At 49.8% G+C, this 13358-nt stretch overlaps 1 protein-coding gene across 1 annotated transcript; it reads right to left on the bottom strand.

Annotated features, from left to right (window-relative positions):
* Positions 1 to 893: 893 nt before the first annotated feature.
* On the bottom strand, positions 894 to 13358 carry PNPLA1 (patatin like phospholipase domain containing 1). Its single transcript, XM_059488140.1, has 9 exons — positions 12709 to 13358; positions 9706 to 9938; positions 8620 to 8685; positions 6557 to 6769; positions 6074 to 6134; positions 5854 to 5994; positions 5505 to 5598; positions 5125 to 5235; positions 894 to 4600 (listed from the first exon to the last, which is right to left on the bottom strand). Exons 1-9 carry the CDS (start codon positions 12908 to 12910, stop codon positions 4597 to 4599), a joined length of 1125 nt encoding a protein of 374 aa, XP_059344123.1. The 5' UTR covers positions 12911 to 13358; the 3' UTR covers positions 894 to 4596.

Raw genomic sequence — 13358 nt, 5'->3', positions numbered from 1 at the left:
CACCAGGGGATTTCCAGGTGAATTACTTTGAGGGCTTCACACTTTCCTTGGCCCAGGAGGAAACCCTGCACCTGAAGCCACGACTCAGGGGTCTTCACTCCAGAGCCGCAGATCATGAGGAGGACACCATAAAGAATCCGGGGATCAACAAGGCAGTGGATGAAGAGCAGTAGGAAGCCCCACATCACCTTCCCCACCCCCAGGAAGGTAAAGAACCAGCATTTCCTTTACCCCATCAATTTTCATGTGACACTTGCCCACGGCTGTCAGTGCCCAGAGAGGCTCTGGGACAGGTGAGAACATCAGCAATGGGAGGAAGTTCCCTCTCAGATAAGGGATTACAGGTGAGGCCTCACACTGAGCCCTCACCCTCGATTTGGGTCAGCATTGAGGACTTCCTTGGTGGCTGGCTCAGAAGGGCTCCGTGGAGAAGGAGCTCTTTCCATGCAGAATGCCATGTGTTCACTCACCCAGTGAGGTAAGAACAGGTTCTGCCCACACCTCCCTTCAGTAGAGGTGTCTCAATGGTTCACGCTGCCTTGGCTGTGCCAGACAAATTCAAACTTCTCCTTAGGAGCCCTGGATGCAGCCAAAGAAATACTTATTGCAAGGAAAGAATATTAGAGCTCCAGGTACACATCTTTCTATATCATTTTCAAGCAACACAAGGCAAGTTTAAATTCAAAAATTTGTGTTTTCTGCAATCATATTCCAAATAATGCCCACTCCCATTTTTTGCATGGAAAATCAGTGAATCTTTGTCATTTCTGTTTGCACTTTTTGGTGCTGAAAAATAAGAAGAAGCATCCGATAAAATGCAATCTTTCTTTCAATTTTACTCTTTATTTTCTCTTTCCTTATGAATCTTTCAACATTTCAGAATTGATCAGATTTAGTAAAATTACACAGCTTTTTCCACAGGACAATTATTTTAAATGGAGCCTCATGAATTAAATGAAAAGTGATGAAAGACACAATGTGCTATATCTAGAAGGTCTAGAAGAAATGAGAAATATAAAGGGGAAAGACTAGGACCATTACCATTCCAGATCTAAAAAGAAAAGTATGGAAAACACAAAATGGAAGCAAGAAAGATACTTCTTTTGAGAATAAACCAACTCCAAACCCACTAAGAAATGCAGGACACAGTGTTAGGCTGTAGAAGTTGCTTCCCTGGTGGCTTTTTTAAAGGCTCCATCAGTCTCAGCTTTGAGCAGCTCGTGGAAGCAACAAGGTGGGAATGAGGTTTCTTTGGGAGTTGGGCAGCTCTGGGCTATCAGGAATCTCTGCCTCTGCTGTGCAGATGGGCTGCAATGTTTTTGACCAGTCTCAGGAGAAAGATTCCTCCTGTGGGAGGAGTGAAGGCTCATTTGTTAGGCCAGAGAGCAATCAAGGGGTGAGTTAAGGCTACTCCATGTCCAGAGCAGAAGCACCTCAGGTTTTCCAGTTCTGGGAAGGAAAAGCCCTACTGATCAAGGCCAGCAAAAGGCTCTTGCACTCTTTCTCTGGGCAATGCCAGAACATCAGTGATGCTACCACAGCAGCAGGGGGATAAACTGGGGAACAACTTGTACTTGATTTCCTGGACAAGTGTCTGCAGCCTGCAATCCCATGAGGCTCAGGCTGCAATAGCAGCTTATCCACAAGCACTTGCAGGTTATCCGTGTGCCCAGCAGGACAAGTGCACAAGGAATTGCACCCTCCTTAGTGCCCAGACTGGAAACAGAGGCTGGCATAAAGCACCTGCAGCCCACAGCCAGAGCCACAGGCAGGAGGGGGCACGTGCTTGGCTTTGCTGCGCTCAGTTTCACACATCACACTCAAGGACTCTTCCCTCTAGACCTGCAGTGGGATCCAGCTCCAGAGGGAGGAGCTCTGCTGTCTTGCCTTGTCTCCAGACTCTCATCCCATCCACCTCAGGCTTCACATTTCTGCTGAGGTTGAAGCCAAATGAGACAAGCAACAGGACAGGGCTACAGGGGTAATACTTTGAGGATACCAAAGCCAGCTGTCTTGTAGACAACAGGAGGAAGGGAAGCAGCTCTGACTGGAATCCACTTTGTCCCACAGGATCTGCCAGAGGTGTCTGTCAGATTGACCAACGTGGTTTTCTTCCCTTTAGGGCCAGGCTGAAGAGCATTTCTGAGCCCGCTGCAGCCTTTGGCCCCAGTTTCTGCTTTCAAGAGGCAATGAGCAACTTGGAACCCAGCCTGAAGGCTGAGCCTGACCTGCCCCAAGGAGCACATGGACTGTGCCAGCAATGTCTCAGCACAGGCAGGGCCACAGCTCCCACATGATTCCCATGATCCATCCCTAGAGGAGACATTCCAGGCTGCTTCTATGCCCACTGTGTGCAGCTGGGCTTCCCACTTTGCTTCCTTGGGGTGAAACAAGCTCCTGCACAAGATGATTCCAGTCTATGCCAAACTTTGCCTCTAGCCACTGCCTCTGGCAAAGCCTCCATTGCCACTAGCACCAAGCTCATGTCTCCCAGAGGAGACAGCACCAGCTCTGCTTGCTTGAACAGATGAGGGATTAATAAAGCAAAACCCAGCTGATCGGAATACTCAATTGTGTAAATATTTATTTCTTCCTCATTCCTCAGGTTTGGAGCAGGAGAATCCCGCTCTGAGACTATTTTTACTTGGGGGCTCCTTGCAGATTGATTTTTCGTAAAGTTCTCAAAGCTTTACAATTGTTTATGATCAAGATGATGGGGCAGGTGAGATACACTGGGCAGTTCAAACTGTGCTCCTGTTTGTGGCTGAGGTTTGTCGATCCTTTTACTGGATTTGGAGGTCCAATTCCTAGATGAGAATTTTCTTTGGGGGATTTAAATGCCCATTTCCATAGGGTAACTGCCTCAGGCTGACTGAAATGGTAATACCCTGACTGGAGGTGGGGATGGTGCTTGCAGCAGCCTGGAGAAGGTGCTGGATAAGTGGGAGCAGAGGTGCAAAAGCAGCTGATGGGCTGATTGTCCCTGCCTGGGGAAGCCTGAGTGTCTCTGAGCCTTCCACTTTGCCCTGTGGCAGGAACAGCTGGATTTGAGCAGCCTGCCTTAGGCTGCAGTGCTTGAGAGGTATAAATCCATCCAGGATGGTTCAAAGACAGGAGCACACAGGATCCAAAGCAAACAGGATCTGTCAAAATGGCCCATAAAAAGTTACAAGGGGACTGGAGCACCTCTCCTATGGAGACAGGCTGAGAAAGTTGGGGCTGTTCAGCCAGGAGAAGTGAAGGTTGGATGGACACCTCAGGTGGGCAGGCCCAGGCCCAAGGTACTCAGAGGAGCTGTGGCAGACTCTGGATCCCTGGCAGTGTCCATGGCCAGGCTGGACGGGGCTTGGCATAGTGAAGGTGCCTCTGCCATTGCAGGGAATTGATCTCTGTGATCTTTAAGGTCCCTTTTAACCCAAACTATTTCATGACTTATGAAATAAGCATCCAGGTTTCTTTTAGCAAATCCATTCCAGGGAAGGTATTCCCAAGTCACTGATTTGAACTAAAGATGGCAGAATACAGAACATTGCTCTTTTACTCAGCCCTCCTAGTTAACTTTGATTACATCAAAGCTGCCTTCAGCTACTCCCCCCATTAATTTCTGCGGTCTCCACAGCCCTTTGCATGAAACTTCCTTCTGTTCCATTTCTCCTTGTCCAATGAAACAGGCTATTTACTCTAATAAATAGCTGCTGCTCTTGGGATCCATTTGTTGCCTTTTGGGAACCAGCCAACAGGGGAGACACAGGTGGGCCAAAGCCAATCGACAGCATCTGATATGCAGCACAATTTTTGGATAATTAAGAGTGCTGCTGATTAATTCTGTGTGCAGACCAGTGACACAGGGTGTGTTTGCTTGGGCCATGATCTGTGGTGGCTGTGACTTACAGACAATTGCATGAGAAGAATTAATGTATTTGTGAAATGTCAGGAGATGCAGCCTGCAGGACTCAGAAGTAGGGGGAAGTTGATCTTAAGATTTCTCCATCCTTCTGCATAGCTGCAAGTTCCAGGGGAATCCAAATGCACTCCCACCTCCACAGGCAGGAGAAGCAGGGTTATGGGGAGGTGTGAAGCTCAAGAATTGATAATTGGTAAAAAAAAAACTAAGGGAATTGTAGAAAAATTAATTCCTGCCCAGTATGATGCTCCCTAAGGCTTTTCTCTCTCTCTGAGGAATTTCTCTTGAAGTTTTTGAGTGTGAGGAAAACACTTAAAACGTGGCATTTCCTGGCAACTGCCTACCCTGTAATCTGCATTAAAGCATGGAAGAGATGCTGCTGGTGGAGAGGAGATGGAGTGGGCAGGGAAAGGACTGGGCTGTGAGGTCTGCAGGTGAAGTTGCCCCGTGGCCCCTGCAGCCTGGGGTGGGTCCCAGGAGCAGCACTGGAGCTTTTTCTCGGCCGTCATGGAAAAGCAGGTGAGGCCAGAGCAGGGGCACTGCAGTGGCAGCACTGCAGATAGAGCCAGACAGGTTCTGAAGAAAGAAATACTCCATGAAAATTCCCTCGAGAACCAGCAGCCGTGCTGGTGTTGCCCACCACACTCCAAGGCAGTGCTTCAGACTCCCAGGGCACCGCTGGACAATCCTTGTTACCTGTGGGAACAAGGTGAGAGCTGAGGCAGGGTCGAGCTACTGACAGGGATAAGCAGCCCCAGGAATGTTTGACTCCAAAGGATTTTCTCACAGCTGAGGAGTTTGCAGCTGCCTCAGGGCAAAATCATTCTGAGTCTCTTGGGCGGCTGCACAGGAGGGAACTTGCAAGCAGATTTTGGGGGGATATGCTTTAAATCCCTGAGAGCTTAGTGCCAGAACATCTCTCAAGACCTTGGTGAATGTGCCTGGTGTCCTGCCAGGACAGAGCCCAGCAGATGAATATCTGGAACACAAAAGTATTGCCGTAGGGAGGTGGCACTAAGCTGGTTTGTAGCTTCTTTGAAATATCAAAATAATATCACAGGGATTAAAAAAAAAAAGCTACTTTTAATGTGGGCTACTCCAGATTTGGAGTTTTTAGCCACACTCACCATCAGTGACCCAGTGGGTGAGATTCCCAAAGTCTCCCTGCTCTGCACCCTTCTCTCTTTTTGCTGAGGGTCTGCAGCCCCCCAGCCCCTTACCTCCTGTCCACAGGTGTCTTAGGCAAACCAGGCACCAAGGTTTGGAGGAGCTTGTGGAGTCGTTGTACCAGGGACCTGACACCTTCCAGCAGCCCCCACACCTTCTTCACCCTGCAAAAGCAAAGTACATGGGCTGAGTTTAATGATGGCTGAAGGCAGCAAAAGGGGAGGGTGTTCATAGTAAATGCACGCTGTAATAATCTTTTCCGTTAGCAAGAGATGCTGTGGCATTCCTGCCAGCCCCACCCGCTCTCCCTCGGATCTTGCCTTCAGGAAACACCAAATCCCTCCATGTGTCCCTTCAGCTGCCCCACCACTGCTAAAGGCACAGCCCCTGGTTTGTGTGTCATTCCCTCATGCCCCTGTTGGGATGTTCTTACCCCTTCCTGAATAAGGCTGGGAGCCTGTATGGCTGCAGAAGGACCTTCGCCAGTGGGTCCTGCAGTCCATTCACCTGCTCCTTCTTCCACAAGCCTGCACCCAGGAATGACAGCACAGAAGGAAATAAAGACCAGTAATTACAAACAATTAAATAAATGCAATAACTCCTCTTGCCCAGCTCAGGTAGGTAATGAAGCCCAGGCCAAAGTCCAGCTGGAGTCACTCTTATAAAGTCTCTTTGCAACAGAAATATTTAATAAATAACTCAGTAATGTCTTAAATATAACACTGCTGCTCTTGAAGGCTGCAGCAGCCCTAAACCCAAGCTCAGCACCCCAAATCCTCTACCTGGCAGGAAGTAAGGAGTCAGGCACTGAGGGACCCTTTTGCTCAGGCCAGAGTGTGTCCCATTGGATTTTCCAGAGTCATTCTTCCCACAGGTGCTGCCAAAGCGGAAATTGCCATCGAAATAGTTAAAGCCAAAGGCATCTGGGAGACACAGAGAGAAGGGGTTGATGTTTGTCTGTGTCACACCAAGGTGCCCCTTGGGTCCTGGGGTGCCACTTACTGTTCCTGTACAGGAAAAGGGCTGTGTCCTGGTAGCCCTGGGAGAAAATGTCGTTCAAGACCTGAAAGGAAAAACACTTGAGGTCATTAAAGAGCCCTGACCCCAGTACAACAGGATCTATCCAAAGCTGTTTGACTGTGGAGGACTGGGATGGCTCATTTGGGAAGGCAGCAAGCACTGGTTGGTTTCCAACCACCACAGCACCAGTAAGAGAAACACAGAATGGTTTGGGTTGGAAGGGACCTTAGAGATCACCTGGTTTTTTCTGGTCCTTTGCAGGTTGTGGACTCCATCCCAAGCTGGCCACCCATCATCAGTGTCCCTCCCCCAAAATGTACTGCAAAAACAGTGGGTGCTGCCCCCTCCCTTTGAAATCCCATTAATTAACAGTGGAGATTGAGCTGAACCTTAAATCTTGAGCAGGCAGGAGCAGCATTAATCTTTTCACCAGAACTAAGCTGGGAGAAGCCCTGGTGGTCTCACCATGGTGCTGGGTGGATAGAGAGCGTAGCTGATCCTGCACAGGTTCTCTATGGAGATCTGGATGCTGCCGTTGAAGATCTGGAAGCAGAAGAAGATGGCGGGGCAGTCACGGGGGCAGATGTCCAGCTCGCCGGTGAACGGGGACACGGTGATCACGGGCTCCTCCAGGCTGGACACGGGCTGCAGGCCAGTGAAACCTCCGTCCACGTAGCGCTGAGGGAGGAGCACAGGGATCTCACAGACATCTTTTATGACAAATCCTTTCCTTAGGATTTTTCTCCTGAGAAGCTGAGAGGCCTCAGGAACAAAATGTAAACAATGATTATCTGCAGCTGTGGAATGCAACAGGTGGATCTCTGACTGATCTCATGTGGTTGTTTCTAATTAATGGCCAGTCACGGTCAGCTGTCTCGGACTCTCTGGTCAGTCACAAAATTTTATTATCATTCCATTCTTTTCCCTTGCTAGCCTTCTGATGAAATATTTTCTTCTATTCTTTTGGTATAGTTTTTACACCAAAACTATAATATAATATAATATAATATAATATAATATAATATAATATAATATAACATAATGTAACGTAACGTACGTAATATATATATTAGTATATATCATATATAATATATCATATATCATATATCATATATCATATATATACATAATTTCCTTTAATATAATATATATCATAAAATAATAAATCAGCCTTCTGAAACACGGAGTCAAGATTCTCATCTCATCCTGGGACCCCTGTGAACATCACCACAGAGGGAGGGTTTGTTCTGGGGGCCTTTGCAGTGTCACTGAGTTGGGAGCCAGCAGCTGCACAGGTGACACTCCTGTCTTGAGGCCATCCCAGCTTGTTCTCCCTTCCCACTTCCAACAGCATCGTGTCCCACCTGTGCTCTTTATGACTTTGTCAGCTCCTTCCCCTGCCCTGCCTGTGGCACCCAGCCAGCTCCTCAACCAGGTCTGCAATCCACAGCAGTTATTAAAATGGAAATATAATTATTTTCTTTCACAAAGCCTTGTACAACAGTTTTTGGCAGTCAAGAGCCAATTCAGACATCACTGAATGCACAGTGTTGTATAACTTTTCAAATCCTGAGCTCGAGCAGCAGGGCCCTCATGTTTAATAACTGCCTGCAGATTCATGAGGTATTACATACTGGGCAAGGAAAATGTCAACTGCTCTACTCCAAAAGAAATCTGGATTTACCACCTCCCTTGGTGGGATTGGAAGTTGCAGCTGATGGAATTAAATGTTGTTGAAATAACTGTGCAGAGAGGCCTCACAGAGCAATCACAGACCTGGGGATGGGTTGGGTTGGAAGGCACCTTAAAGCTCATTTCATTCCACCCCCTGAAATGGGCAGGGACACCTTCCACTATCCCAGGTTGCTCCAAGTCATGTCCAGCCTGGCCTTGAACATTTCCAGGGACCTCAGAGACTCCGAAGGGGCTCCAAGAGAGTTGAAGATTAAGTGACAGGACAAGGGGCAATGGCTTCTCACTGCCATTAGGGTTAAATGGAATATCGGGGAGATATCTTTTCCTGTGAGGATGGTGAAGCCCTGCACAGGTTGCCCAGAAAACACTGCTGAGCTCCTCCTTCGCTCCCTCAGACAGGCAGAGCAGGGAAATGCTCAGGGCTGGGGGAGGATCCTCCCACGAACTCTGGATGTCTCAGCTGTGCAAGTCAGCACCTGAGCCGAGGGATGAACCTGCCCTGCAGCCAGGCCCTGCCCAGGATAACTGGATTGTGTCTCAAAGTCCCCACTGTGGGCGTCCTCTTATCTCACTCAGAGATCTGCAAGGTCATCCACGCTCTGTCCATGGGCAAAGCAGGAGAGGGCTCTCCAGATGGCAATTCCACCCAGCTGTCATCTTAGGATGTGGTGAAGAATAAGCTGATGGGCTTCATGATCCTCCATCAACTAAAGGAAAAGCCTGGACACACCTGTCCCTCCCTGTTCTGTATATTCCTCCTTTACAGAGGAGTGTAAAGTTCAAACCAAGAACTCCCTGCTGGGAGTGTGTGTTTTAGTGGGAATATCACTCACCACTCCTCGGTAGGATGGAGGGATGAATCCACAGTAAATTGGAAGGAAGCAGCTGCAGAGGAGAGCCTGGGGAGGAGAGGGATTGCAGAAGTCAATGTTCCTGTCAAAGTTATTCTACACAAAAGCTGTTGACATGGTGCCTGAAAATTCAGCCTTGACAAAATCTGGAACCAGGCTGTTGGTGCCACCTGGACTTTGCTGGGGACTGTGGCAAGAAAGGCTTCAAGAAAGGGAAAACATCTGATTTCGCTGAAGTGGAAAGACTTCTCTGGACCAGGGCACAACACTGCATTTTTTTAATTTTATAGCTGCCAGAATTAATAGTTGTAAATCTACATGTCTGTGTCTAACACTGCCCTTTGATGGTGGCAAGCTGAAGCTTTGGGGCCAATTTCCATCTTTGCAGGCTTTTGGACAAAACCAAGACACCCTCACAAGGTATCCTCACCCTGCTGGGATTTGTCAGTGTTAAAGCCACTTCTGGGACATTTGGAATCATTTCCCACCCAATCTCATCAGCTGGGAATAAGCACCCCAGGCTCTTGGGCTACCTAGAGGAGGCACCATGGGGTCAACTCCAACATCTCCATGGAGCTGCCATCCTCTACTGTCTCTCTGGGACAAGGGGCACAGGACCTCAGGGTCAGCTCTGTTAGGAGTTTACCCTGGGATTCTCCCCTCAGCAGATAATTTACTGGTTAATAAGCTGCTTGCTGTTCAGCAGCAGCTTTGTCCAGCTCTTTCCTCCCAGGAAAGTGCTGAGGCAACAAGAAAACCATTGCCAGATGGCTGAGGAGAGACTGTAGGGAGAGCTGAGAGGTCACATCAGTACTGACAGGGCTCTGCAAAGTCACTACCAGAGCCCCAACATCAGCTCTGTGAGGCTGCAAACAAACCTGCTGCTTTTTTTAGCATGATTTGTTCCATCTGATCCTGGAACTCAAACCTTCCTCCCCAGGCTCAAGGAGCCCATTGTAGTGGTACCACAGCTGTGGCAGAGCCTCCTGAATCTCTCCCCATCTCAGGTAGAAAAAGTGCAGTTAAAGCCACCAGCACTTGGACATGTCCATATTCAGGTCTGTGTACCTGAATGAGCTCCTCCTTGGAGCTGAACTCTGAGGCCATGACGTTCTGGCCGTCCACCACCCGTGTCAGGGAGATGTGCAGCCTCCCTGAGGCCAGCAGGTAGGAATCCTCTGGCAGCATCCGCTGCAGGACAGTCTTGAGATTGGCCAGCAAGCTGCACTTGGGAGAGAGGGGGCCCAGGATGGTTTTCCTGACTTCTGTTGCCATTGCAAAGAAAAACTCCTTGAGGTCATCTGAAAGAAGATGAGAAGGTCAATATGCCTGCTACACTAACAGTTATATTTTAAATCCTATTTTTAACACTCCTCACGAATAAAGCTTCTTGCAGCCCCTCTGTGTTTCCCCAGGATGATACTGCTGCTACAGTGGGGAATGTTGAGGCAGGGCAGAAAGTGGGGCATGATCCCCATAATGTCCTCAAAGGACATCATGTCTTTGTGTGACCCCACTGGTGAAATCTCCACCTGCACCAGAGATGGGGCCTCAAGATGTTCCTGGTCAGGATTAGGGAAAGGCTCCAGAGAGCCCCAGGAAGGGGGACACTGATTTATCCATGACAACGTGACTTGCACAACAAATTCCTGTTCTCCACCTCCAGTTTTCCACATGGGCAGCCCCAGCTTTACAAGGGAGCTGGGCTGGCTCCTGGGTGAGGATGAGGGGCACCTCTTCTGCTCAGGGCTTTCCTGCAAGCCAGGTGTCCTGGCTCCACATTGCTGGGATTCCTAACTCATCTGAGCTCAGGGGAGGTGTTAATAGCCACGACATGTGTCTGCACATCCCAGGAGCTGGGTTAAAGGTGCAGAGCCGTGGAGCCCCAGCTGAGGGCTCAGGAGACTCCAGGTTTTAAAGTGATGGGGAAGAAGAGGAGTGCAGCAAACCCTGCAGGCAGCCTGATCCCATAGAGGGAATTTAGTTCCTTTGCTGACATGGAGGTCTCACCTGGGGGAACACCCCACCTGCGGGGTTAAACCCTTGCAAGTGACAGCTTGTCCAGCACCAAAGCCGCAAAGAATTGTCCTAGCACCCAGGGTGGGACCCTGCACCAGCACGAGGCCACGGGCCTGGCTCAGCACCCTCAGCACCAAGGCTTTGCAGGGACAGAGGTTTCCGTGCAGTCTCATGGGATTGTGCGGACGGACAGACGGATTAGGCGCAGTGTCCTGAGGGCAACTGGAGCCACACAGGCGTTAAGAGGGGTTATGTGTGTTAGAGCAGATGCTGAGGCCACACGGGGCCACGATTAACGCTGGGCAGGTTTGCACAGAGGGGATGCTGAAAGAGCCAGACCTCCAGGGATGTGGGGCATGCCCAGGTCTCTGTCTGCCTGCTCTGTGTCCTGGAAATGGGGGAAAACATGGAAAAACTGCCCACAAAAACTGCTGGGTAAGAGGTGAGAGCCAAGCCCAGCTTTGCAGAGCGAGTGAAGGATGAGTCTGGCAGCAATGACTGTCCCTGCCTGCACCAGCTGGGTGACAAGCATGTCCCCACGAGCTGGCTGGCGGGGTCACAGAGGACAGCCTGGCTCTGGGAGCTCAGAGCTCCTCAGGCAGCCCAGGGCAGGGGACGGGCACCTGACTGCAGACACTGTGGGACACCAAACACGCCTTTCACCTTTGTGACCCAGTCATCCGCTTTATGACTATGACAGAGCTTGTGCCACATTCATTTTCCTTGTTAGAAACCTGACCAGAGTTATCACTGTCCAAAGGGTCTTTTCTTCCTCTGGGGAAGATATTTTGGACGCAAGATCATCTCAGCCCCTCTAAGTGGAAGCTGCCTTCCACCTCCAGGGAAGCAGATGCCCAGTTCAGGACTGGTGCCCCCGGCAAGAGCAGCTGCTGAATGTATTTTTACTGCTGGACAGCCCCAGCTCCATCTATTACAGCAGCAGGAGGAACCAGAAATTTTGGGGCCCTTGCTTATTTGTGGAGGAGTTCATCCCCACGTGGGCAGAAATGTTCCTTTCTGCCTTGTCTAAACATATTTGCCAATGTTTTGAATTATTTTTAGCTGCAGAAGAACAGTTCCAGCATCCACCAGAGGTTTCAAGAGCTGTATGTTTCCTCCCAGCTTCCTCCATCATTATTTAGTCCCCAAAACCTTCTGCTCCTCCTAAATGTCCCCATTGCTTGAAGCAGAACTTGGATCAGGCTTTAGAGCCTTAAGTCTTGTGTACACTTGTTTACACATGGGCACTAATTGGAAATATGGGAGGATGTGATTATTAAAAGTGGATTAACTACTCTGAATTAATTCTACACATAGAGGATCTTGTTGCTAAAGGTGCCTGTTTCTACATGGTTGAAAGAGGGTCAGAGGAAAACCCCTTTAGCAGCAATAAGAGAAATTCCAGCCCAGGGCTGGAGCAAGCTGCTGTTTTTCCAGGAATATCCTGCAGGAGCAACAGGGAAAGATGCACCCGGAGTTGGGAATCACAAAACATCTCTGGTTGTTCTGGGAAGGCTGAGTGGGATCAGCTAAAGTGGCATGTAAATAAGGCTGCCAGCTCTATAGATACCTGTGGGACAGCCACTCGTGTCCCTTCATAGCTTCACATCCCAAGAAACCTGATCCATAGGGAAAAGAGGGTTTTACATGGGTAAATCCAGCCCCTGGGGCTGCACAGACTGCCTTTGGGACACACCTCAGCACCCCTCAGACCTCAGAGCAGAAGGGCAGGAGATCTGCTCCTCCAGCAGGAGCAAGAAAAGGAGCCAGTGGAATATGGGATATGGAATGCCAGGTACATCCAGACTTCCCCCTGTAATTTCTGCCCACTGAGAGGGAACACGCGGGCTGTCAGAACCGGCTTTCTCAGCTCACACCTCCCAAAACTGCACCGTGCTGCCTGCCAAGGTGGCAACACCTTGGCTTTCTGTAATGCCTGCTGAGCGAGGAGAGCTCCAGCAGCCCCACCACCCCCCAGCACCCCGAGGCATCTCCCCAGGGTTCATGGAGCAGAAGAGCTCCTGGAAGGACTCGAGGCCGGGATGTTCTTACCGAGGCCGATGCCGCACACGACGGCAGCAGCGATGATCGACCCGGCCGAGGAGCCGTAGACCTTGCAGGCAGACTTGAGGAGCTCGGGAGCCAACTCCAGCAGGGACTGCACCACCCCAACCTGGTACAGGGCCAGGAAGCCACTGCCCGAAAAGGAGAGCGAGAAAGGGGTGCTGGAAGCCCGGAGATCCTCCACAGCCATCTCGGGATCACAGCAGCAGATCTGGCTCGAGGTCTTGGGGTTGTCCTTTATCACCAGGTGAACCTCAGGCTGTCTTCTCCTCTGCTGCCTCCAGGCTCATCTCTAGCTGCAGAGGAGTCCAGAAGATGGATTTTCTGCCTCCTTTTATGACAGCTCCCCGAGGCGTTGAGATTCACGAGCTATTTTAATTGCTGCCTGTGCTAAAAACAGAAATTTTCCCCTGATCAAAACAGCTCTTATAATCCTCAAACACAGCCAGCTCAGATGCTTAGGGCTGTATCAGGGCTCCCCTCTCATGCCAACAGGTCTGCAGTGCTCCAGGAGTCCTCCCAGAGAGGATCCTGGTGTTGCTGTGCCTGTCACACTTGGGAACATCCGTGCAAAAATTCCTCTTTGCTTTATCCTTTCTTCATCAAAGGGTGTTTTCCTAAATTGGATTCTCCATCAA

Source organism: Ammospiza nelsoni, chromosome 23, assembly GCF_027579445.1.
Source record: "Ammospiza nelsoni isolate bAmmNel1 chromosome 23, bAmmNel1.pri, whole genome shotgun sequence".
In the NCBI taxonomy this organism is placed as follows: domain Eukaryota; kingdom Metazoa; phylum Chordata; class Aves; order Passeriformes; family Passerellidae; genus Ammospiza; species Ammospiza nelsoni.
The sequence above is the reverse complement of the archived record's forward strand: the minus strand, read 5'-3'. Positions and strand labels throughout refer to the sequence as shown.

Excerpts from the sequence above, each read along its gene's own strand:
- PNPLA1 (XM_059488140.1), bottom strand. The coding sequence starts at position 12,910 with ATGGCTGTGGAGGATCTCCGGGCTTCCAGCACCCCTTTCTCGCTCTCC. Across the intron at positions 6,135-6,556 it reads TCTATCCACCCAGCACCATG|GTCTTGAACGACATTTTCTC; the intron begins GTGAGACCACCA and ends TTTTCCTTTCAG. Across the intron at positions 5,995-6,073 it reads CCTTTTCCTGTACAGGAACA|ATGCCTTTGGCTTTAACTAT; the intron begins GTAAGTGGCACC and ends TGTGTCTCCCAG.